The 26,118-nt window shown below is 47.1% G+C and overlaps 1 protein-coding gene across 1 annotated transcript in view; it reads left to right on the forward strand.

Annotated features, from left to right (window-relative positions):
* Positions 1 to 26,118, forward strand: part of CACNA1H (calcium channel, voltage-dependent, T type, alpha 1H subunit) — a gene marked incomplete at its 3' end in the record, with an annotated part of 121,074 nt that overhangs the window by 39,937 nt on the left and 55,019 nt on the right. The window contains exon 8 of the mRNA XM_009078739.1: positions 3,366 to 3,778. Within this exon, the coding sequence (XP_009076987.1) occupies positions 3,366 to 3,778 (413 nt within the window). The remainder of the gene's footprint in view (positions 1 to 3,365; positions 3,779 to 26,118) is intronic.

The raw sequence follows: 26,118 nt of genomic DNA on the forward strand, positions 1-26,118 counted from the left end.
GGAGAGCTGTTGAAGTCAGTGGTTTGGATCTTCATGCTTGTGAGAAGACCTGCTTCTGGGGTCCTCTTCAGGAGAAGAAAGCCCCAGATCTCAGTCCCAGCTGTGATCTCCTAGGGCCAATTCAGTGATTTAGGAGATTTTCCTGTAGCCTGTGGTAGTTCTTTGAAAGGCAGAGATTAGGAGGAGTTGTTATTAATAATGCAATTATAAGTGTTCTCTTTTCACAGAGGGATTGCAGCCCAGAGGGTGCCAAAATGCTTTAGACAAATCTCCTGGAATTGTTTTGTCTCCTTCAGAACTGTGGTCACAGCTAGGGGAAGGGGTAGATGCCACAGCTCTCAGCTGGTGAGCAGCAGCTTATCTGTCCCCCTGAGAAGCACGGGGGTTAAGAACGGATGCAATGCAGCCAGGTCCATCAGAGACCCTGTCACACCATGTGTCAGTGCCCAGCTCTGCCCCTCTATGGCTCTGGCTCTTTCCATGCCCTCCTTCCCACCTCTGCCACACCAACAGGACTGAGTCAGATTCACTTCTGCACCAAAACCATCTTTGTACAGCAGGGGATGATGGGTATGACTTCCAGGCTTCAGGATGATCTTTAATGCTGAACATGTCAACTCCTGAGGGTGTAGCTCTGCTAGGCACAGCTCCCAGCTCATGTTTCTCCATCCTTAAACTTAGCAAAGGAGCCACGTGAAGTCCCTACCTGGTGCTCAGTGGGGAAGGTGAGGTGGACTCACAAGCTCACCCAACCCTCCTGGCCTTAGCCTTTTTGGGCAAACCAAGAGCTATTTCATTTAGTTCTCTCTCTACTCCTAAAAGTCAACAAGCAGAGTCTGTTCACTGCAAGACTTGTGCAAGGAGAGCACAGAAGTGATAATTGAGAGCATTAAGGAGGCATTAGCAGCCAGGGCACTCACAGCCCCAGCTGGAAACAAGGTTGGTGTCTGCTGGGAAAGATGCAATTGTGGGAGAGAGTATTCTCTTCCCTTCTTTTGTTGTGGATTTGAACAGCATAAAGTACAGCCTGTTCCTCAGTGTTCTCGTGCCCTGCAATGCTGGGAGGTTATTTTAGCAGGCAGCCAAGGAGACTCTGGTATTTTGAAGACATCTGCGGCGCCAGTGTTTTTCATATGATTTTTAACACTTTGATAGCATTAAAAGCTGTCTGGCAAGCCCATTCCCACCACTATCCATGCTACTGTGACTGTGCTGAGCCTTTGCTGATCAGATCAGTCCTGATCAGGGACACTGTGCTGATGTGCAGCCCTGCTGCCAGCTGAGCAAGGGGGAGAATATTCCTGATCCTCCTGGTGTCTTTGACGTAATGTCCAGGAAGCAAGTCCTGTCCTGCAAGGCTGTTTTGAAGGCCACTGATATCTGTGTGACATTCAGATGAGTAAGATGTATTTTGACTCTTGTCACAACCCAGTTTTCAAGCAAATGGAATGCTTTGGCTTTGTTTGGTGCTGCCTTCTCTTTAAAGATGTACTCAGCCAGGAGTGGCTGAAATCAGCATTCTTGCTGGGTGAGCTCCAAGCTCCAGGGCCCAGAGCCAGGAGCATCTACTGCTTTTAGCTTGATCTCCCCAAAACCAGTATCCAAATGGTCCCCATCCAAACTTCAGACAGGGGCATGTGGATGTGGCACTTTTAGTGGTGAACAGTGGTTCTGGGTTACTGGTTGGACTTGATGATCTTAGAGGTCTTTTCCCTTTTCCAACCTTACTGATTCTATGATAGGGGAAAACTACCCTCTCACCTTATGTATGTGAATCTGATGCTTAAATGGCATTTTCTAGAAAGGACACCATGTTCCCAGTATTGTGTTCATGTTGGGGTTTTTTCCTGCCATTAATATTTGGTTCCTAAATATTAGGCAACTAAGATGTGGGTTCCTAAATATAAGGAAAGTAAGAATTTTGTTCCTAAAATGAGGAAATAAAATGGGGTTTCTGTTCCACCCAAATCATCTTCAGTACACTTGTCCCTCTCATGTCTCTGCCCTGGCTCTCTAAGAGCAGTCAGCATTTCTCCTCACACCACAAAACATATGGCAATGTGTTTGATTTTAAAATTCCCTGAGCACTCAGTCCTGTGCCTCAAGCAAAGAATTCACCTGAGCTTTATTAAAGGCTGAAGGAGGGATGAAGGAGACTGAAGGGACTACGTGACTCTCTGAGCTGTGATCTATGGTCTGTAGACACCTTTGGTCCATTTCCCCCTCTCCCTCCTCATTATTAGCTAAATGGAAGCACTGGCTAAATTGGGTGTAACAGCTTGATAGCGCTCAGATACGGCTAATGATGTGAGCCTGGTCAGAGCTAATCAGAAATAATTGAAAGGGAGAGGTGTGCCAGTCAGTCTTCCCCTGGCAGCAGGACACAGAGTGGCTGCCACACTGGAGAGAGCCCCCTCGGCCCCATGGAGAGAGGGTGGGTGTTGGAGCTGGGGCAGAGGGGATCAGAGTGGAAGATGATGAGGCAGAAGCAGAACTGCTTGGTGAGATAAATGACTGGAAGGCTTCTTTTAGAGTCTGAATGATGATTCACAGAATATTTGGAGTTGGAAGGGACCCACGAGGATCATCCAGTCCAGCTCTTGGTCCTACACAGGACACCCCTAAGAATCACACCAGGTGCCTGAGAGCATAGTCCAAATGCTTCTTGAACTGTCAGATTTGGTGTTGTGACCACTGCCCTGGGGAGCTGTTCCAGTGCCCAAACACCCTCTGGGTGAACAACCTTTTCCTAATACCCAACCTAAACATCCTCTGACACAATTCCTATGTGGAATAACTGGGAGGGCTCAGCCTGGAGTAAAGGAGGCTCAGGGGGAACCTTCTTGCTCTCTACAACTGCCTGACAGGAGTTGTAGCCAGGTGAGGGTTAGGCTCTGCTCTCAGGGAACAAGTGACAGGACACGCAAAAAAGGCCTCAGGTTGTGCCAGGGAAGGTTCAGGGTGGATATTAGAAAAATTTCTTCACTGAAAGAGTGGTTAAACATTGGCGCAGACTGCCCAGGGCAGTGGTGGAGTCACCACCCCTGGAAGTGTTCAGAAAACAAGCCAACATGTCACTTCACAATACAGTTTAGTGGGCTGGTGGTATTCAGCCAAAGGTTGGACTTTAGGAAACAACTGGACTTAATGCTCTGGTCTAGTTGACAAGGTGGTGATCAGTCACAGGTTGGACTCAATGGTCTTGGAGGTCTTTTCCAACCTTAATGATTCTCTGATTACACTTATTTGAGTGTGTGCCAGAAGCAGCTCTGCCCTGGACAGGTCCAGCACCGCCAGGGTGGTGCCCCAGGGTTGTCCACCATGCTGAGGTGTGAGGTGGCTCACGGTGTGTGTGTCCCTTGCAGGTCTGCGGCGCACGCCCAGCCGGCTGTCGGGGCTGAGCGCTGCCGGCCCCCTGCCCAGCCCACCCGGTGGCACCCTGACCTGCGAGTTGCAGGACTGTCCCTTCTGTGCCAGCCTCCTGGATGATCCTGAGTTCGCCTTCAGCGAGTCCGACAGCTGCGACTCCGACAGCAACGGCGTCTACGAGTTCACCCAGGACCTGCGGCACGGCGACCACCGGGACCAGCTCCAGCAGCAGCGCAGCAGGAGGAGGAGGAAGAAGAAAAAACCCAAGGAGAGGAACAAGGTTGTGAGGCTGTGGAAGGCTTTTGGCAGCAAGCTGAAGAGGATCGTGGAGAGCAAGTACTTCAACCGGGGGATTATGATCGCCATCCTCATCAACACGCTGAGCATGGGCATCGAGTACCACGAGCAGGTGAGTGTGGCAGTGGCCAGAGGAGCACTGAGGGTCTGGGGGTTTCAGATGCTTATGGTGTCACCTCCAAGTGCATGGTGGATTGGGGTGGCTATCAAAGCCATGTCAGAGGAGGAACAAGTGATTTTCATGCCAGTTGCGGTTGAAGGCTTGATCCTGTAGATGTGTGATGAGCAGGAGCATCCTTCAGTGTGTGGAACACCTGGAAGGTGCTTGCAGTACTGCTGAGGTGTGCAGAGTTTAAGTGTGTGTGTTGGACATGTCAGCTCAGCGCCTGACTGCATGTTGGCTGTGAATTATTCATACAAACATGGATTTTTCTGGTGGAAATGCCCTTTGCTCTGATGGTGGTGGTATACAGTAGACCTTGTAGTGCAGATAACCTGCGCAGAAATTTCTTATTTGATCCTAGGCCTTTAAATAAAGACTTAAACTGTCAGGCAATGCTAAAAGCAACAAAGTTAAGAAAAAGTTTGTTTTTCCCTGAAGGCTCCAAAACCTTAAACTTGATCTTATAGGGTGCAAGTAGGTCTTTCTTTTAAGGGTTTGGAGGGAGGAAAGATAAGTCGTGCTGTTCTTCCCAGTATTAGTCTGAACGTGGTGATGGCAGAAAGCAGAGCTGATAACTGAGGACAGTTTGTTCTCATGGGAGATGGAGACTGTACAATGGGAGAGAGAGGTGAGTCATCTGAGTATCTCCAGTTGGTCACTCTGGGAAAGTTATGCTCTTCTGGGCTTTTCTTTCTTGGAAAAACTGGTTATTTTCAACTGTTTAGTCAAGACATGCTCTGAAATGTCTCGTGCTGCCTCTGTATCAGGTGCAAAAATAGGTCCCAGTGAGGCCAGGAGATCTTCTGGGAGGTGTGTAGTCAAAGGTTCATCCACTGCTCTCCCAAAATCTTCACTTCAGGATCATGACCCGGCCAAGGTTGTTTATAAAGCTGTTCCTCCTCTGGTCCATGCACTCAGAAATGAGGAGAAAGAGCAGACAGAGTAGCATAGTACCTCCAAAGGCAGGACAAGAGGCTCTGCGTCTTCTTCTCCATCATTTCTCAGGATGAAATACTGCTCAGGACCATGGCAAACAACCCTCTAGAGCACTGCTACTTTATTTTCTCTCCACTCATGTGCTTTAAACCCCCCATATTCTATACAGAGACATATTTTCTTTCAGGAAAGCATGTACTCAGTTAAAATGCACAAACCTCAGCCATGCAACAATAAATTGGTTCAGAGTTACAGCAGAGAGTGTCCAAAGCCAGCAAGGATAGAGCTGTTGCTGTCAGCTTTCTGTTGGGTTAGTTGTTCCGCAACAAGTTTTAAAATTGGGAAACACACCTTGTCACCAGCTTCTGAATAGACCATTCATTCCTCACAGCAGCTGCATTTCTGCATGGGTACTCTTGTCAGGTGGATACAGCTTTGTCAGTCCTTGGATATTGCCATGATGGGAGCTGGGGGAAAACCTTAGGCAGGCAGCAGTGAGAAAACCCAGGGATCATGTGGAGTCTGGCCACAATCACTCATATAAAGGTGAATTGCAATAATTACATCCTTGCTGCTAACAAAGGAAAGCTGTAGGCAGCAGGTTTATGCTGGATTTTACCTTGTAAAAGATTTGCTTTAAGCCATCTCAAAGCCAACGGCAATAAAGATTCTGAAGCTTTTGGCTATGGAGCATCAGACTGCAGCCAGCTCTGCTCACAGGCACTGCCCAGCATGGGTCCAATAAAAAAGGAGGAATTTTGAAGTGAAACCTGTAAAAGTTCCTCCATGTGCCTGACAGCAAAGTGTCCCTGGAACACAGCAGGATAACGAGCTGTGGAGCTGTCAGAGCCCAACTTCATGACACCTCACCCAAGCCCTCTCCTATCCACAGTGTTCCAGAGGCTGAGGCACTGTCCAAAAGCAATAGGAAATGGCTCTGGGCTCCCAGACCATTTGGCATGAAGATCTGGGGCTTCTGTGGGCAAAGTTGGGTGATTTGGGAACCCACAGCCCTCATTGTGTGAGAATTGGCTGCAAAGCTCAGGGTGGGAGCTGATTTGTGTGGAGATCAGGAGGTGCCTGACCGAAGTTTCACAGACCCACAGAGTGGTGTTGGGATGGGAGGGGATGTGAGAATGGCTCCATTTGGGTATGCCATGAGCCATATCAGGAAAAACAGTTTAATCACAGCTTTCTAGTTACTGAGTGACAGATGCTGCCCAGTCACCTCTTCTCAGAGCAGGTATTACAAGGGAAGAAGGTATGAGCCTACCCCAGGCTGTAACCAGGTGTGGATGTTGCTATTGTCTCCAAGGGCAAACCTGAATGCCATTCCCCAAGTCTTAAGGATTTAGAAGCTACTCTGTGGCCATTCTCTATTTTCCTTGCTCCCACCAAGGTGTTCAGTGTTAACCAGATAGCAGCATCCAGGAGCTCCCACTGGGGATCCTGTGCTCTGTGCCTGCTGACAGCAGCATGGGAAGGGTCTCCTGAGCCCTGAATCCCTGCAAAACAGAGTCATAGAATCCTGGAATGGTTTGGGTTAGAAGGAACCTCAAAGATCACTGAGTTCCAACCCCCAGCCATGGGCAGGGACACCTTCCACTAGACCAGGTTGCTCAGAGCTCCATCCATCCTGGCCTTGAACTCTTCCAGGGGTGGGGCAGCCACAGCTTCTCTGGGCAACCTATCCCACCAACACCTCCAACCATTTGCTCTGGGTGGAACAGCTTAAGCAGGTTCCCTGGTCTTGACTTTTTCCTCTCATTTTCGGCCACTGACTGGTTGTATCTTACTGGGCTGCAACCAGGGAGTAGCCACAGCCTCCCCAAACCTCACTGTCTGGAAGGAAATACCCAATCTCTGTTATAAAAAGTGATAAATGGCTTCTTGCTTTTCTTTTCCAGCTTCTCAGACTTCGTAGTCATCAGTGGCTTTGCAAATAGATGGGCACACCATCTACATTTTTATTTCAGAGTGCTGTTCAAAGCCAAGGCATCAATCTGTGTGTGTGGGAGGGCTGGGGGGTTCTGAACAACATATGGCGAGGAAGATAGAGCAGTGCTAGTCCTTGTGTTATCTCCCCTTTCATCCTGGGACACGGCAGTGCTCTGCAGAGAAGTCTCACGGAGCCCTCTTGAGGCAATGGAGCATCATTGTCTATATCTTCTGGATGAGGGAACTGAAGTTGGAAGGTGCCAGGCTGGAGGCAGAAGCTGGTGGGCTTTATTGCTGGTGCTAATTGTAGCCACAGGGCAAGGTGATGTGTGCTGTAGCAGTGCTTTGGTAGAGCCTTTTGGCAAGGCAGGAAGGTGATCTGTGGCTGTAGAATCATAGAATATTCTGAGTTGGAGAGGACCCACAAGAATCACCAGTCCAATTCCAGACCCTGCACAAGACACTCCAACAATCCCACCATGTATCTGAGAGCATTGTCCAAACACTCCTTGAGCTCTGTCAGGCTTGGGGCTGTGACCACTGCCCTGGAGAGCTGTTCCAGTGCCCAAACACCCTCTGGGGGAAGAACCTTTTCGTGATATCCAACCTAAACCTCTCCAATACAGCTCCATGCAGTTCCCTTGGGTCCTGTCACTGGTCACCAGAGAGCAGAGATCAGTGCTGCCCATCTGCTGCCCCTTGTGAGGAAACTGTAGGCTGTACTGCCACAGTCCTAGATGCTGCTTCCAGCCGAATGAGAGGCCTTTCGTATCCAAATCCCCTCAAGGCTTAAATATGTGGTTTTTATGGGAATGTGAACCTCATACCACTGTGCTGACATTGTTCCTCTGGCTGCTCTTGGATCACATAGCTGGGACCACCCCATTCAATGCATGTTGCCCGTGTAGAATCACAAAATCATGGAATGGTTTGTGTCAGAAGGAGCCTTTAAGCTCATCTCATTCCACCCCCTGCCATGGACAGGAACACCTTCCACTAGATCGGGTTGCCCCAAGCCCCATCCAACCTGGCCTGGAACACTTCCAGGGATGGGGCAACCACAGCTTCTCTGGGCAACCTGTGCCAGTGCCTCAGCACCCTCTGAGTAAAGAATTTCTTCCTAACATCTAACCTAACTCTGCCTTCTGCTACTTTAAAACAATTTTCAGTTTAAAGCCATTGTTTAAAAACATGTCGTTCCCCTTGAGGCAGGAGCCTGTCCCATGGCTGGGGGAGTGAGGGCTGTAGCAGTGACTCACAGGAAAGATGAGGAGATGCTAGAATTGCTTTGCAGAGCTGTGCTTTAGCAATCCTGCTCTTCTCACAGGGCAGAATGAAGCTTTAATGGCAGCACAGCCTGTATGTGGTAGGAGATCTGGGTAGCAGGAGGCAGCTGCTGATGGGAAGTGAGTTTGCTTGGGACTTCAGGCATTAGTAGCAGTTGGATCCTCCTGCACAGCACATCCGTGTGTTAACAGCCACCTCAGGCTCCAACTGCACCTCATCCCTGGCTGGTAATTAGGAGGTTACAGGATGTTGTTAGCAGCAGCACAACTTGTATTTCAAAGGTTAATTGCCTGATTTGGAGTTCCTGTGTTGGGGTTTTTTGCCTTCTGTGCTTTATTTATTTATTTGTCTGTCTCCAGCACATATAAGCACTCCCACAGATGGGGAAAGCCAAGTACAAAGAAGGCAGCAATCCTTGCATTAATCTTCCAGGCAATTTCAGTCCATTGGATGGTTTTGCTATGCATTCATTGCAGTTGACAGTTCTCCAGGGTATCGGAGAATGTGCCATGGCACTGCAGCAGCCAAGCAGGAGCAGTGCACTCCAGAGGCATGACCTCTGCCATGCCTTTGGGGCAGTGGGGAGGGATGCCTGGCACAGGCAGGTCCTGAGCCCACAGTTGTGTTTCCAGGGGCCTCTCTGCCACTGAAAGCTAATTCCTGTTTGCCCCAGAGTCAGCTTCACTGACTGCTCCGAGGAAATAATTGCTACTACTTCGGTCTACCTTAATTTCTAGCTCCATGGTTATCCAGGAGAAGGACAGAGTCCTTCGTTTGACCAAAAGAGATGCTGGTGTTACCCCTGCAGATGGTTGAGCTCTGAAATCATCCATGAGCACCTCTGGTTTAAATTGTAAGTAGAGCCCCCCCACTTGGCTTCCCAAAGGAATTTGCTGAAGTAGATGTTGATACTTGTAATGATTCCACATAAAAGGCTCAATTTACATCAAATGGCACTAGAAATGCTATTTTACATTCACTTCTCAGAGGAGAAGTACAAATTAGTATTTGTTCCAACCTATTGCTGTTCAAAGAGCTTTTAATTGCTTTTCTGATCCTTCACCCATGGCGTGTTTCATTCGGAGCAGCTGTCTTTGGAGTAGGTTGGAGCTGACCTTGAGGGGCAGCCAGTGGTCCATGGCTTGTCAGAGTAACTGAAGTGTTGGTTTTGAGTAGCACATTTTATTATTCTGAAGCAAAAAGTAATTCTGTGTGATTTAAGGGAGCAACTTGCTTCTCTAGTGAAGTCCTATTTTAGCTTTTGTCAATTTTGGCTTGAAAAATTGGTTTGGCATGGAAAGCTCAGCACTTACTCAGAAAGCAGAGGAGAATCTTTCAGCAGCGTTTGAAGCAAATTGCTTAAATTCTTTTTGAGTTGTGAGTCAATAAAATATTAGCCTGATCTGATATTCCTACTTTCAGCTAGCAAAACTTGTTCACTCTTCCAAATTTTTGCATGATCCAGTTCCAAGGACTCACACACTGACTGGACATGAAGGAAACAGATTCCCCCAGTCCTACTGGGATGGGAAAACTCAGCCTGATGTCTCTGTGCTTATAGCATAAATGATGTGAGACTTATTCTACCCTTAGTAGTCCTTTGTTTCATGGGTTTGGGCTTTGTCAGCTGCATTCCAAGCTGTCCCTTCCCTGCTCCCTCTCCAAGGTGCCAGCAGTGAGTGGGTGACTTTCCCCAAGCCTTGGTTTGGTCAGTTAAGGACATACAATGGGATGGAAATTTGACTTTTCAACAAACTCATTGCTAACCTGAATTCTCTCCCATCTTGGAAGGGAAAAGCTTTGTCTGGTGACATTGGGGAAGAGAGAGGTGTTTCTCTTCTTTTGTGCCCCAAGATCATGCAACCTTTTTTTGGTGCTCTCCAGATCAACTTCATCCAGGTCCCCTTTCCTTCAGACAGCCACTCTGTCAGGTCAGCAATAAACCTGGTAACAGTTTGGGGATCTCCTCTGCACACTTCAGGCTGCAAGACTTCTGTTCAGAGCCAGCAGCAACTCACATATGGAGCATTTACAACTGAGGAGGTGTCATTCCCATGTTAGAGGGAATCAGGGATCAGAGGCACAACAGTATGAACTGATGGCAAATATTTGCCAGTAAAACCCAGGTGTCCTGGCTTAGGGTTAGATCACTGTCTGCTGGACCTGAGCTGTCATGGCAAAAAGTTTAAATCACATCATTCCACAGGGAGCCTGCCAGGAGTGGTGTTCATGGAGCCTCCTTCTCTCTCTTACTCTCTTCTCTAATTTAACTGACTCCTCCCTTGCTCTGTTTTCCTTCTGTTGGATCATATGTTCTTGGTATATTTTTTTTTACTATATAAGGGAAAGCAATACTAGAGATCCTTTCATTCCTCTGCCTCCAACCAGACAGGAACAGCACCTCTCCAGTGCAGAAACTGAGTGCAATAACTCACTGGAGTGCTGACAGACTGAGCAGTCAGGGGAGAGGCAGAACAACAGGGGAGTTTGCAGTCTGAGCTCGTTCCTATAGATGTGCTCATTAGCCTAGGGAATAATTGGGGTATTCCCTGTGGAATCATAGGCACGTTTTTCCCACCAGCACTGGTTCAGTTTCAGTTTCTTCCCCTCACTTATGCCATTAGTTATTGTCTGTGGTGTGGGATTGGTCATATAAATCACATGTGCTCTCTGCCAGGGTGACAGACTTCTCAAGCAGGTGACAGTAACATGCTTCCCTGCATAAGCTGCTGCCTGGAGACTGGAGCTGTGCACAGCACCAGTACCAGCCCCACAGCATGCAGGACCCACCAGGTGTGTTTCTTCCATCTGGATCACACAGCAATTCTGCTGAGAGAGTCTCAGAGCCCTGCAAGGCTGCTGAGCCTGAGCCCATGCAAACCCCACACTTCATAAACACACATGATGACAAGGGGCTGGTAGGGAGAGAATGCAGACAGACTGTTTGCATTTCAACTGGCAGGTAAAATAAACCAAGTGTAACACAGCCCCGAGAATGAAAGCAGAGAGCACTTGCCAGCTGCATTTCATCACAGAAATGTGTGTAAATCACAACCACAGGCAGCTAGTTCAAATGTTGTGTGACAGTGGCTCTAATGTGCTCCAGGACAGGGAGGTTTGGCACAGCTGGACAGCTCTCTGCAAAGGGACACTGTTGTGGGAGGGGGCCTGTTATAGAGAGAGTGGCTTTCACAGACAGAATGTAGTGTTGCATTGAGTCTGTGCCTTCCTGCTGGCTGCCAGCACAATTCTTTTCATCTGGGAGTGGGTTTGTGAGAGGAGGTTGGCTTTGATCAGGTGAGCAAACTCCATGCTCCAAAGCAAGTCCCTTGTCTGAGCGATGACAAGATATGAGTGCGAGGACAAGCTCAACTGTGTGGCTCATGGCAGCTGTGATCAGAGGCTCCAGAGACATCCTGGTCCCTGCAGGCAGCGTGCAGAGCCCCAATCAGGTCCCTCCAAGCAGCCCATGCACATGGCAGCAGCTTCCCATCCTCCCAGCTGCTTCCCTGAAAGGCAGCTGGGCTGCAGGGAAAGGGCAGGGATAGCAGAGAACCCCAGAGAGAGAATTGCAAAAGCCTGAGACAGCCAAACCAACCCATGGGGGCAGGAAACCAATCATAGTGCTTAAGCATCTTGGCAAGGCTTGGAGAGAATGGTGCCCTGGAGTGGTGGGAAGCAAGGAGTGGTTTGGATTGACTCAGGAGGGATGCAGCTGCTGGTCTAGCAGGAATACTGCTGTTAGCTCAGGCTGCCTCTTCGTTTCCTTACACTTCCCCAGTCTGTCTGTACCCATCTTTTGTTCCTTTGGGTATTTTGTTCTGTAAGACAAGGATTGCATTTTGTTCTGTGTACATTACCCTGCCACGTGGAGCTCCCAGACAGGGCCTGCTGGATGTTTCAGGTTGGATATCAGGAAAAATTTCTTCACTAAAAGTGATTAAGCATTGGCACAGGCTGCCCAGGGTAGTGGGGTGGAGTCACCATCCTTGGAAGTGTTAAAGAAACGTGTGGATGTGGCACTTTGTGATATGGTTTATTGATTGGGCTGGTGGTGATCAATCAAAGATTGGACTTAATGATCCTGGAGGTCTTTTCCAACCTTAATGATTCTGTGAATCTGTGCTATTGCAGGTAATAATAACAGTGGGAATGGGAACAGAGCACTGCACTTCTCCTGGTACCAGTTCCTATCATAGTCATGGAATGGTTTGTGTTGGAAGGGACTTTAAAGCTCATCCAGTTCCAACTCCCTGCTGCCTTCCACTAGACCAGGTTGCTCCAAGCCCCATCCAACCTGGCCTGGAACACTCACAGGGATGGGACATCCACAGCTGCTCTGGGAAAACTGTTCCAGTGCCTCATCACCCTTGTAGGGAATTTTTTTCCCTAATGATGCCTGAGAGCTGCAGGTAGACTCTTGAACTGAGATACAGCCTAAATTCAAACAAAATGGAGCAGGAGTGTGACACAAGGGGATATGCAGGTAGGAGGATGGGGAGGGCAGTACCTGATGGTGCTGTTCCATGAACTAAAGCTGCCTATGGACTGGTGGCTCCCAGCTGTTAGGAGAGAAAGGATATAGTCATGTTTGATTTCATACTTCTGTGCATTTCCTGCAATTCCCTGGGGATAATTGCTTTCTCCATAGACCTGGAAAATACTGAAAGGCTTAAAAATAGGTTTAACTTAGGAAACGTTAGGAAGGTGTAAAAAGAACAGCTATGCCACACCTGGGAGCAGTGGGGGATTAGTGTTTGGCTGTACATATGAAATGATGGCAGCTTAGTCTGAAAGCTTTGTGTGGAGATTGAATGGTATTGCTCAGGTGTCCTGTACCTATCCCTTCTCTATATCCCTTGGAGCTGAGAGGCAGAGCCAGAGAGCTGTTCCCATCTCAGGCAGAGGAAGAAAGATGCTCAGAGTAGCAATCTAGCTCCTTACACCAGAGAAGAACCACCTTGCAAGGAACTAAATGTATGTTCACTGCTGCTGTCAACCCAAGCCATGAATTTTCCTCAGGTTTTAACCAGGATTCTCCATCCCATACAGTGAGGTTTCCCAGAATTATGAATGAAGCTTTAAATGTCTCCTTGAAATCTCCTTCTGAGTCTTTTGTTACAAGGTGGGGATAAATGGTTTTGAGAGGTGGGGGGAGAAAGCTGCATCTGAAAGGAATGAGACTTGCTGGAGAGTGAGGGAGGTTTGGCATGTCTACACACATTCTTTTAAAGCTCTATTTTTGTTTGCTCTGTCTGGTTTACAGCCTTAAAGACAGCCTGACTCCCAATTTGGGAAAAACACTGTGCACAGACCTTGTAGCATCAGTGGTAAAGCTTATTGGAGCAGGGAGTCTGCCACAAAGGAGGATGGGGCAGGATACCGCTTGGCTTCTTTCCCCCATGAAGGCATTTCTCAAGAGTTTTCTCTCCTGCCTGATGCCTGTACAAATGAATACCTCCTTCCTCCCTGTCCTTGTCCTTTCCTTGTCCCACACACAGACAAAACTGGATTTTCTTCCAGTGCCCTGGGACAAAACAGCAGAAAGAAAAGTAGTTTATTTATTTTATATACCCCATAGGGAATTGACTTTGCTGCAGACAGATGGATCCTGTAGTTCCCTGACTCTCAGCATGACTATACATGGATTTGTCTGTGCTTTAGTTAGTTTGGATTGAGGTGGTTTGGGAAGGCAGAGTGTGCTGGCTGCTCCTGGGAGCTCTACCTGGAGCTTGGTGATGGGATCAGGAATAAAGTCCTGGCTCGGTGTTCCCCAGGCATGCCTTACTCTTAGCTATCCAGAGTTTAGGCTGGAATTTTACAACTCCAACCTGCTCCAAATCCAGTCAATAAGAGAAAATAAATCAAACCACAGGGAGAGAATGGGATATGGGAGAGGATCTGAGTTTTCCTTTAACTCGTGAAGGCTTCAGAGGCAAAACATCCACTCTGTGAGCATCCTTCATCCCAGGCACTGCTGCTGGGAGTGCAAACAGTTCAAAGTCATTTGTGGAAATTAGTTTGAGCCAGAGAGGCTGAGAGCAGTGTGAGTTGCTGGGCAATTATCTCCTTGCCCATGGCCTGTGTTCTGGGGCCATTCTGCAGAAGGTCTCTCACTCGTGCTAAGGCCTCTCGAAGCTGCCAAAATAAGAGATCAGCGTCTTGAATGTCTCTAAAGCAGAACCACTGATATGGTAGGTTGGAGTGCTGGCAGGTATCAGCTGGTGTGTGTGCCAAAGTACAAGAGACTGAACTGCAGAGCATGGAAGTGCAGAGGGATTTACTGCCAGAAATCCCAGTTTATGTTGAGGACCATCAGGGGCTGCGAATGCCTCTGGAAGCATCTAGAGCCAGAGGTGATGGAGGGATGGCTCCCCACTTCCTCTGAGGACAACATAACCCACCAAAACACTTCTCAAAAATACCCAAAAGAGTATTTTCATTCCTTTTCCCTGTGTCTCCTCTTTCCAGGCTGGAATGCTATTATTTACATCCCTTCCTTCCCACTGCCAGACTAGCAGCATACACAGACACCCCCAAAGTAGCAGGAATCTCTCCCTTGCTGCAGTGTGGGGAGTTTGATGGCTGAGGATCTGCCTCAGCTCCTTCCTTTCTCATGCACAGATTCCACCTGTTCCTGAGACTAAGTTTAAGCTGTGAGGGAGTTATGGACAGACAGGCTGAGACTACCAGGCAGGTAAAGCTGCTGCAGCACAAAGCGCAGTGGATGTTTCCCACCCAAGCTTGCAGAAGTCCTTTTGTATTTCAGAAATGATTTAATGCTATGGGTTTCCTCCCACTCCTTTCCCCCCCCCCCCTTACTAGTCAGTGTGTAATAGCAGAGGGTTTCATACATATTTGATTTTTTAACTCTGACATGAAATGTGAGTGCTGTATTTATGGCTGCAGCTGTCACTCCTCTGAAAACATGCAGTGAAATGAAGGTTAACAAGTTTGGGCTCTCGGGAAAGCATGTAAAACAGCACTGCAGAAGGCTTTGTGTCATCACACCCGAGTGAAGAACAGATATTTTCTGAGCTTCTCCAGTCCAGGGTTATTTATCATCATCTAAAGCAAATACTTTTCTAATTGTATATCCTTGTTTGAAATTCTCGAAACCCCAAATCAAATTCTTTTCCCTTGTATGATATACACAGCAAATACAGGATACAGAGCCTGAGGGGATGGTTTAATAGTTAAAGAATCAGCCTGGCACTAACCAGGCTTGCTGCAGCCATATGTTCAAATCCCAGGGGTGACCACTCACCAGGAGGTAGACGATGCTCCAGACCCTTTATTGTGTGTTGTCTTAAGAACAGATGTCCCCATTACTGTGGCTGAAGGCAGAGATACTCTGCCTCTCCCTCACAGAGCCAGGGCATGCTGTGCTCTTCAGTGTCCCCTGCCACATTTGCACTGTCCCTGTGTTCTTCCTGTGCCTACACATGCTAAAGTGTGAAGGACTGACTGGTTGGTTGTAATGGAGATTTGCTTAAATAAGAGAAAACACCTTTTGGCCTCTGTTTAAACAGAACATTGGTCTGAAAATTCTCAAATGTACTTGGGGATAGTTTACTTGGTGTAGAAGGTCTTGTTAGATGCTTTGGGTTCATGGATGTCTGTCTTTAGGGTTACTGCACTCAGGTGTGAGCTCTGTGTGGCTCTGGGTAGTTGCGTCAACACAAGATAGATGTTTTGGCCATACCTATGCACTTTTCCATGTCTGAATCGGCTGGAGAAGAGGAGACTGAGGGGAGACTTCATGGCTGTCTACAGCTTCCCAGTGGAGGGGCAGCACCAATCTCTGCTCTCTGGTGACCCGTGATAGGACCTGAGGTAATGGCCTGAAGCTCTGTCAGGGGAGGGTTAAGATGGATATTAGGAAAAGATTCTTCCCCCAGAGGGTGGTTAGGCACTGGAACAACTCCCCAGGGCAGTGGGCATGGCTCCAAGCCTGACAGAGCCCAGGGATCATTTGGACAATGCTGTCAGGCACATGGTGGGATTGTTGGGGTGTCCTGTGCAGGGCAGGAGTTGTACTCAATGACCCTTGTGTGTCCCTTCCAGCTCAGGATATTCTACGATTCTATGAGTGTAGCCAAACTGGGACCGAACATAGGTGTCAAGGAAGCTGGTCAGCAGTTCAGACCAGAACTCTGATCCAGCAGGACCATACAGATGGGATGGGATGGAATGTGAAAGCTCTGTCTTAAAGATGCAAATTGTGAAGCCACCCAGATTGATGGGGTTGAGCTGTGGGAGAGCTTAGACATATTTCTAGTAATCACATCCTTCCTGTTGTGTGTTGGTTTTGTTTCAGACTCTAATTTAGGCTGTGTAGGAAGTTGCAAGATTTGGACTCCTCTGCTGAGTTGTGGAGATTAAGGAGGTAGAGTTGCTTAGGGAGGCAACTAGTGCTCTCTGAGAAACTCTTAATGCCTGAGGATTGCTGCTGCCTCACATGCTCATGTTTCTCCTCTCCCCATCACAGTGTTTCCATGTGGGAATCGTGTGGGATGTCCTCTCCTGTGTTAATGCCCCATTGCCTGCAGTTAATCAAACCCCGTGTGATGCTCACTGCAGAGTGTCAGTTTGGGTAACACCTGTCAGCCACAGCCATAACTCACCCCCGTTCACTGCAGCTCAGAGTTAGCAGGTTTCTAACTCACTCCTCACACTCCTCTCCCCCAGCGTTTCCTGCTCTCCCAAGTTTTTGCTGTGCTGAATTCGGCACGTGGAAGGTGCAGTTCCATGTCTTTAGCATCTCCATAGCAACTACTTTGGAGTTGCAGAGTGCAGGGTCTGTGCAAATTTAAAAAGGAGCTTGTGTGATGGTTCAGTTGGGTGAGGTTTTGGGCTGCTGCTCACTCCAAAGGAGTGTGTCCAATGATAAAAGTTGGGAAGGAAAGCAGTGGAAGCTCTCAAAGGCAGAGATTCAACAATTTTCTGCTCTATGAGCTTGGGATAAAGCTTTATGATAGCACAAAGTTTATCTGAAGATGGTTTGGAGGGAGACACAGACACATTTTGGACTTTTCCATGGAAATGTGGATAAATTTCTTACCTAGGAGGAAACCTGCTTATATGCAAAGCTGCTGTGTGATGTGCCTGTTTGTTACCACAGCTGCCTTTGAGTTTGACCTCTCTTCAAAGGTTTAACTGCAGACAGATTAATGTACTTCTGATGTCTGGGCTAATGAAGTCCTGTGCCTCCTCTGCTTCATTTTCTAGGTGATAGATTGAGGCTCAGGAGCAGCCACGATTGGATTTGTGATTGGTCTGCACCTGTCTGATAGGAAGAATTCAGGGCTGGGTGGCAGGGGCAAGTGTGAACAGAGGAGGGTTCTCTGTAGTAATTCCTCCTTCTCCCTCTCTCTGCACAACCACCTAAGGCAACTTTTAGATAGGTATGAACTCAGGTTTGAAAAAACATCATTAGACAGTAGAGGAAACTCCTTGCTGTGCTCAGATGCCCAAAGGTCATGGTGCTTTAGCAGCACCAGGCAGGTTCATGGTCACCAAGGCAATAGCTCATTGCCATGGAAACACTTGCCACCTTCCCAAGCAAGAGCATTTGAGCATGTCCTGGGTTTTAGCAAATAATTGCTTGACATCCACTGTGTATCCCCACAAATAAAACAATTTGACAGCTTTCACCATGGTCTGCCTGTTTTGGAAACCCACGAGGAGGATTTCCATCAGGGCAGAAGCATTTGCAAGCTCAGTTGCTTTCTCAAGGGCTCACAGTTTGCACAGGGTTGGTGTTGTAGCTTTCCTGGTTTATTAAAGCCACTACACTGGAGATTGCATCTAAATTCTCTTTCACTCCCACTCTCTGCAAATCAAACCTTGTGTTTCATATAAGAACTGACATCACTGCTTAGAGGTTATAGATCAGTTTGACTTTTTCTTGGGGTTGCCTCTTCAGGAAGGAGTGGTTGGCCCTGCTCCCAGGGCAGGGAGCTGAATCCAAGCCCTGGTGTAGCTGATGTAGCCATGAGGTCTGGTTCAAGCAGAGTTTGGAGCAGCCCTTCCTTCCTGTGTGTCTGCTCCATGTGGCTTTTGCTGTGGGAGAAGCATCACTTCTGCTACTCAGAGCCACAGCAGGGATGGGAGAAACTGCCAGGAAGAAAACTTGAATGTGGCATGGAAGAAGGTTGCAAATGAAATAATCACAGAATCATGGAGTGGTTTGGGTTGGAAGGACCTTAAAGGTCATCTTCTTCCACCCCCCGCCATGGGACTAGAGCAGGTTGCTCCAAGCCCCATCCAGCCTGGCCTTGAACACTTCCAGGGCTGGGGAGTACACTGAAATCCTGGTTTGTTTGTTTTTCAGAGCTGAACCTGTCTGACAGCTTTTCCCATGTGGATGTGGGATGTGGCAGTGGGTTGGCAGAGCCTGGGATTCTATTGGGCTCTGGAGCAGTTGGATGCTGCCCTGATGGGGGGCAGGTGGTGCAGCAATCCAGAACTCAGGTCCTCAGCCTGGAGAGGGTTCATCCTGACATGGTTTCTGTACATGGCATGGGATCAGGATGGGAGCAAGGAAGCACAGGACAGCACAGCCTGCACAGAGCCTGAGGGCCAAGTACAGCCTGGTGGGAGGAGGAAGGGAAGATACTATTGTCCCTTCACTCAAACCATTTTCCATAGAGAAGCTGCTGCCAGATGATAAATCCAGAGGAATGTGCTGCCTCTTTTACCTTTGCCTTTCTCTGCCTCACTTCTCCCCTTGAAATTCCAGCAGCATATAATTCCATCGTTTCGGCACTCATGGCATTAGCACTGATGATTGGAGAGGTGTTATTATTGCTGCCATAATTAGTGTTAGGTAATTAGTGTTCCCTAACAGTCCCCTTTGCCCAACACACCAAGGCTAAACTAACAACCTCCAAATCCAAACACATCCACTTCACCAGCCTGGGTAGAGTCTCTACTCTCAGGTGTTCACCAGCCTCAGAGTAGGAATGAATTACAGTAATTTTAATTAGTACTCCTGTTATTAGGGCTAATAGAATTGAATTACATTATTTTAGCAGTGATTTTATGTCATTATAGAAAATCACAATGACTGAACTTTTCTTTCCAGTATCATTTTGTTCCCACAACAATGGGAACATACTGAAATCCAGGCCATGCTTGGGGCTTAGGCATCTTCCATGAAAAAGGAATGAGAAAAATGCAATGAAGAGTCATGTCCTCGGTTTTAAATCCTGTTTTCCAGATTTTTGTGTTCTTCTCCCAATGTTAGGAATAAATATTACAAAAGAAACACATGACAAAGTTAGCACAGTTATTTGCTGTGAATATTGATCCTTGGCCATATCTGAATATTGGTAGTGGTTTGCTAGAATTTCATTTAGTTGGGATTTTTTGTAAAGAAGGTGAAAACATGGAAGCACTGAGCCATCTTCAAACTCAGTGGTGCTTCCAGTGAAATCAAGGAATTTTGCCAGGTGAAAATCCAATAGCTGTAAGGAAACATCCAAAGAGCTGATGAGGAACAAGAGTCACTGAGCTCTCCTGCTGGTTTGGGCTCCCATTTGGTAATTCCAAGCTTTCCTTTTGTGCAGTGTCCAAGTGATACAACTGTGCTGAAGGGCATCTTTGCCTTGGAGTTCCTTCCTAACCTCTTTTGTCATTTCTTGCCTTAGCAAAACAAATTGCTGTTGTCTCAGGGAGCAGGAAGGATGATGGTGCTTGTAGTTGGCATTTTAAAATTTCTCAAACACAGATAGTCTGCAGCTTCTTTCAAGGGGCAGTGCCAGGCTCTGCTCTCTGTGACCGGAGACAGGCAGGACCTGATGGAACAGTATGGAGATGTGCTGTGGGGATTTAGGTTGGATATCACGAAAAGATTCTTCTCCCAGAGGGTGTTTGGGCACTGGAACAGCTCCCCAGGGCCATGGTCACAGCCCCAAGCCTGACAGAGCTCAAGAATTGTTTGGACAATGCTCACAGGCACAGGGTGGGATTGTTGGGGTGTCCTGTGCAGAGACAGGAGTTGTACTCAATGATCCTTGTGGGTCCCTGCCAGCTCAGGATATTCTATGATTCTGTGATTCACCTTCAAAAGGTAAAATGGGGAATGAGCTTCCAGAAGAGGCTCATTCCCATATCTCCTGCAGAAATGGTGCTGATGTGTTGCTCATCACCATCTACTGGCGTTGATAGAGGCTGTTATTGAAGACACCTGAAGGATCAGGTCCCAGAGCCTTCCTTCCTGTTGTAACATTCCATCTGCACATGCTGCTGGCAGATACAAACTCTGAATTTGTACGTTTTTGTCTTTGCTTTTGCGTTTTGATCACTGTGGATGGGGTTTAATTGCTGCTTTAGTCTAATGCTTGTGGCTAAGAAGGGATCAATAATTCACTGGCAACAGCATGGCAGCTCCAATGTTCCCATCTGCCTGCTTTGGCTGCAGGCTACAGCACCCTGTGCTGCTCACAGCACTGTGATTTTGGGGACAAAAATAAGCTGGTAAAAATTGCTTGGATTGCTTTGGGTTTGCTTGAGGGGAGAAAAGGTGGACTTCCCCTGAATTTGTTCTTCTGGCTCCTAGCCTGTCTTTGATGCTCAGCAGAGAGGAGTTGCTGCCTGGGTTGCAGATGTGGATTTGCAGATAATCATTTCCATCCTGATGGGACTTTTGAATCTTAAGATCTTCAGGAGTGTTTCTGGAAGCTGCAGAGAAACTATCGAAACTGGGTCTGTATGAAGTGCAATCCTGTCTTGGAGGTCAGAAGGGCTGGGTGTTCCTCCAGATGTCCCTGAGCCTGGAAAAAGTGATCAGATGTAACTGCCCACACTAGCTTTGGCTTGGATCCTGAGAGCCCAAGGGACCTTTTTTGTCCCTGGTGAATTGGAGTTAACCAGGATTTGGATTGTTTAGCCTTGGAAAAGAGAAGGCTTCAGGATAACCTAATTGTGGCCTTCCAGTACCTGAAGGAGACTACAAGAAAGATGGAGAGAGACTATTTGCAATGGCCTGGAGTGACAGGACATGGGGAAATGGTTCACACTGACAGAGAGTAGACTTAGATTAGATGTTGGCAAAAAATTGTTCCCTGTGAGGGTGCTGAGGCACTGGCACAGGTTGCCAAGAGAAGCTGTGGCTGCTCCATCCCTGGAAGTGTTCAAGGCCAGATTGGATGGGGCTTGCAGCACCCTGCTCTAGTGGGAAGTGTCCCTGCCCATGACTGAGGGGTTGGAACTGGATGGGGTTTAAGGGCCTTCTAACCCAAACCCTTCTGGGATTCTGTCATTAATAAAAGTGTCTACACACCCCAAAGGGAATTCCATAAAGAACTGTCTGTGCCCAAATGTCTGATACATGTTTGTTTAGGACATGCAATATATCAGACGAGGAGTTAGAAAAAGATCCTGGGAGTCCTGTCGTTTGCATCTCACTGTAGACACTGGTGACTCAAGACTCCAGGCTCAAGGAGGTAACACCCCATTGTTCTGTAAGATCCAGCACCAGATTTTCTCCTGATGTCCACTCAAAATTTTTTGTTTGCTTCTTCTACCCCAAGATCCTTGAACTTCAGAAGAACTCTCCTAAACTTCTTCCATCTTCCACTTACAGCAGATTGCTGACATTTTTCTGAAGGTTTACTCTCTTCTTGAACTCATTTCCCCAACAAGCCACTTCAGCTCCTCTCCTTGGGGATCAGAAATGACGAAGTCAAGGTCTTTGTCAGATATAGACTAAACATATTCCCCATTTTGTTCTTCCCATCAGCAGTTCCTCTGTCATGTTTTCCTGCTGTGCTTCATCTCCTAATGCCAGCACAGAACCCGCAAATCACGAATGCGCATTTTTCAAAGGGACTCTCCATAAAGGTCTATTAGCAAGGGATGAGTAATGGTTTGACAAAATAGATTTAAGTGGCCCCTTCTGAATCATCTTGGCAGTAATAGAGAGAGTGTGTCCATTTTTTGATTAAATATTTCCAGTGCTATTAGCTTGGGTGAAGTAAACAAGTTGTATTGAGTTTGCCTGCTAATGACAACCCAAAGGCCTTTGATCTCTCTGTTAGCAGAGAGCCAACCCGTGGCTTGGATGTGGGTAAAGATCATAGAATCACTGCTGAAGTAGCATCAAAGAGTTTGGAAATGGTTCTTTTCCACCTTCAGTGGATGTGGTCAGAGCCACCTGCAATGGGCATCCCCTAACCTCTGTGCACAGGCAGAAATACCAAGTGTGTGGTGTGGCTGCAAGGTTTTAGCAAAGAACATCAACAATTAACCCTCATTTCTTGTGCAGACTCCTCCAGACAGGATCTCTGTGCATATTTTCAGTCTGAAAGGGGCTGTGGCATATTTCCAGATCCTTTCATATATGTCTCACATGTTGTATGTGTTTTCTGGAAATCTTGTGACTCAGTTTACATCTTAATAGGTCAAGGTAGACTCTAGTTCTTCTTTCTAGTTAATGATATGAAATACAAGATATTTTTGGCCTAAATATAAAAATATATTAATTAATATATATTGAAAAAGGAAAATAAATCAGTATGAATGATGAATTTCTTTTAATGGCTGCTTTGTGGTTAACTAGCAAAACAAAGCTGATTTCAGGCGTTAGGCTGATGATTTTTGGCCATTTATTATTGACTTCAGCACAGATAATGGTCAAGAACAAACAGCTTTGCAGTGGCAAGAACTGTGTGAGTATAATTCTTTGTGAATATAATTCCTTGTGTGAGTGTGATTTTTTTAGGGCAAGACATAAGCCAAATATATTGGCTGAAAGTCAACAAAAGCCTTGCTCCGAGATGTCACACCTCACAGATCCACTGGTGCTTTGAAGGACTCCACCAGCATATGGATGAGAATGATTCAGTCTGTATAATTTCCCTGGATTTTTGCCAGAGCCTCTTAAAGGAATCAAATCCATGTGGGGTGGGATGGCAGTGGAGATGAACCTGTTCATATTTAACAGCTGCTTAGGAGAGATAGGGTACAAGGAACAGGTCTGGTTCTGGAATATTGGCAAGTTGCCAGAGGCACCTTCTGATGTGCTGTGGGACATGGGCCATAGTGCATCCTAAAGGATGCTCCAGCCATGGCATTGCTGGGAGTGAAGAGGTAATTGTGGCTCTCCTTGGCACCAGGCTCAGTCCTTGCTTGCACCCAGCACTGGAGCAGTGCTGAGGCATTCCCTGTCCTCAGCTCAGATATATTTCCATTTTTCTTCTTTCTCCATGGCACTACTCAGTGTATTAGGGCTGACAGGTATGACCAGTGTGCAGAGTCCACACTGGAGCATCTCTCCTGGGTGAGTTATTCCAATGTTCCTGGTATATTGCTGGAGACATTCTTCCTTGGTTATTTGGAGAGTTGGCTCCTTCTTGCTGTGGCTTCTTGTTTAATAACTGAACCTAAGCACTTCTGGCCTGGTTTGGGGTTATTTTATAGAGTTTGGGGTGGTTTTCATTTTAAAGCTCATTTTTTGAGCCATCTGTCACACCAAGTGATCCTCCATCAGGATATAATCCAGCTGCTTGGCCTACTTTTCAGGAACAGTAGCTTTAGTGTTGTGTGCTCCTGCTGATAGCAGTTCCCATTGCCCAGGTCGTTTCTCCAGAGGGTTGAGAAGGCACCAGTTGATCTAATCCTGCTTGGCATTTATGTCTTTTGAAATGAAATTGCATTTTGCTGAATGAAACTGAGAAATGGGAAAGTAATACTGCAAATGTGTTGTGCCAGGTGGGACCTCCTGCCTGGGAAGCTTCCTAAGGAAGCTACAGTAGAGTTGATTATCCCAGAGGACAAACTGTCTTTGAGATGTAGCTCTTGTTGTAATAGATGAAAATGTGGCATCCAGGGTTTCTTCTGTAGAAAACACTCTAAGCCAGGAGACATAGACTCATGGAATGGGTTGGGTTGAAAAGGACCTGAAAGACCATTTCATTCCACTCTCCTGCCATGGACAGGGACACCTTCCACTAGCCCAGGTCACTCCAAGCCCCATCCAACCTGGCCTTGGACGCGTCCAGGGATGGGACAGCCCCAGCTTCTCTGGGCAACCTGTGCCAGTGCCTCAGCACCCTCATATGGAAGAATTTCTTCCCATCCCAATAACCTTTTAGTCAATACCAAAGGAACTTGGGCTCACACAATAATCCTGGGAAGTACATGACTTTGGAATATGGTCTTTGCTGGATAACCGTAACTCTGATGACTCTGATGCTGGAGTACATCACGTTGTGTGCAGCTTCCTCCATACCTCCACCCATGGTGCAGCTCCAGAAACGAGAAGCAAGTTTTGCATTTGGCTCCCATGTTTTAGTCAATACCAAAGGAACTTGGGCTCACACAATAATCCTGGGAAGTACATGACTTTGGAATATGGTCTTTGCTGGATAACCGTAACTCTGATGACTCTGATGCTGGAGTACATCACGTTGTGTGCAGCTTCCTCCATACCTCCACCCATGGTGCAGCTCCAGAAACGAGAAGCAAGTTTTGCATTTGGCTCCCATGTGCAGTTGGGTATGGAATTATCAGCAGTAACTTTCATTCCACAGAGCAGAGAGGTAAAAGCAATTCCACATAGCATTAGGAGATCAAGTAGGTCAATTGAAAGCAGGAAAAATTACCATCAGCTCTGTTCAATTAAACTGTTTCTGCTCCACATGAAGGATCCCATTTAGAGGAAGGCATAAAACCTGAGAGCAGAGGTGACTGACAGAATAAATTCTCCATTTTTAATTCCAAAGGCAGAGAGGGAACATCCATCAGTAGGCATGAGGATGAGATCTCTCTTTCCTTCTGTTTCCAGCCTACCTTTAAGTAGAGTCCATTTGGAAATCTCTCAGCAAAACAGTTTTTTCTTCATCAGGATGCACAAACTCATCAAAGTCACAGCTTTTAGCAGAGGCATTAATGATAGCTAAACCCTTTCTGAGGAGAACTATGAGTTCTGAGAGGTTGTAGTGTCTGACTGTTAAACACAGGGCAGTGGCACCTCAGAATAGCAAACATCTCAGTGATCAGAGCAGTCTTGGAGTCCTGGTTCAAGTACCTGGTCCCTTTCCAAGGCCAGAGAGCATAAATAACTTTGAACTGTGCTCATGTGCATGGGAAAACACCATACAAACCCTTTTTTCTAGGAAGAGAAGTTATATCACATGAAAAGAAGGCAATTTCTGTGGTTGGAACCACAATCTACATTGACTAAACTGGTTTGAAGTTGATTTGAAGATAGTAAGAGTCCAACCTTATAGTAAATAAACTACATCAAAGTGGTTTACATAGGAAATATTTTCAAATGTAGAAGTTGAAAAGCACTTGCATTATTCTTCATATTTTTGAAGGCAGGGAATGCAGAGGAGGGAAGAAGCCAAGTCTTCAGTTGCTTGGGGGTTTCTGTCTGGTTGGTTGTTTACTTACCTCAGAAATATCAGAATTATTTGGCTTGGTCTTTGACAAGCAAAAAAAGGGGGAGAAAAATAAAGGTCAAGATGTAGCCTTCACATTTGCTGAGGTGTCACTTACATTCCCTGACAGCTCTGATTCCACTGTGAGCTTCAGGCTCATGAAACTCCCTCAAAGAGGACCTTTTCCCAAACTGCTTCTAATGCCTTGGAACATAATAGCTGTGAATAAACCCAAGCAGACGGTTTGCAGGGTATAGGGCAACCTTGTTTGTGTTGCATTGAATTGCTGCAATATTGAGTCCCTGCTGGGGACTGCAGTACTGAGTCCCCTGGGCCAGGGAGTGTTCAAATTCCTCCCTGTGAGGGTGCTGAGGCACTGGCACAGGTTTCCCAGAGAAACTGTGGCTACCTCCTCCCCAGAAGTGTTCAAGGTCAGGTTGGATGGGGCTTGGAGCAACCTGGGCTAGTGGAAGGTGTCCCTGCCCATGGCAGGGGTTGGAACTGGATGGCCTTTATGGTTTCCCCTTGTTCTGTCACTCCAGGCTCTTGTCCCAGGTCCCCCTCTCCAGCTCTCTTGGAGCCCTTTTAGGCACTGGAAGGGGCTCTAAGGTCTCCCTGGAGACTTCTCTTCACCATGCTGAACATCCCCAGCTCTCCCAGCCTTTCTTGACACTTGTTCTAGTTTCTAGAAAAAGTTGAAGGATTTTTTTGTACTTTTGAGCTCTCTTTAACAGTTTC

The sequence above is a fragment of the Acanthisitta chloris genome, unplaced genomic scaffold (assembly GCF_000695815.1).
Source record: "Acanthisitta chloris isolate BGI_N310 unplaced genomic scaffold, ASM69581v1 scaffold497, whole genome shotgun sequence".
Taxonomy (NCBI): Eukaryota; Metazoa; Chordata; class Aves; order Passeriformes; family Acanthisittidae; genus Acanthisitta; species Acanthisitta chloris.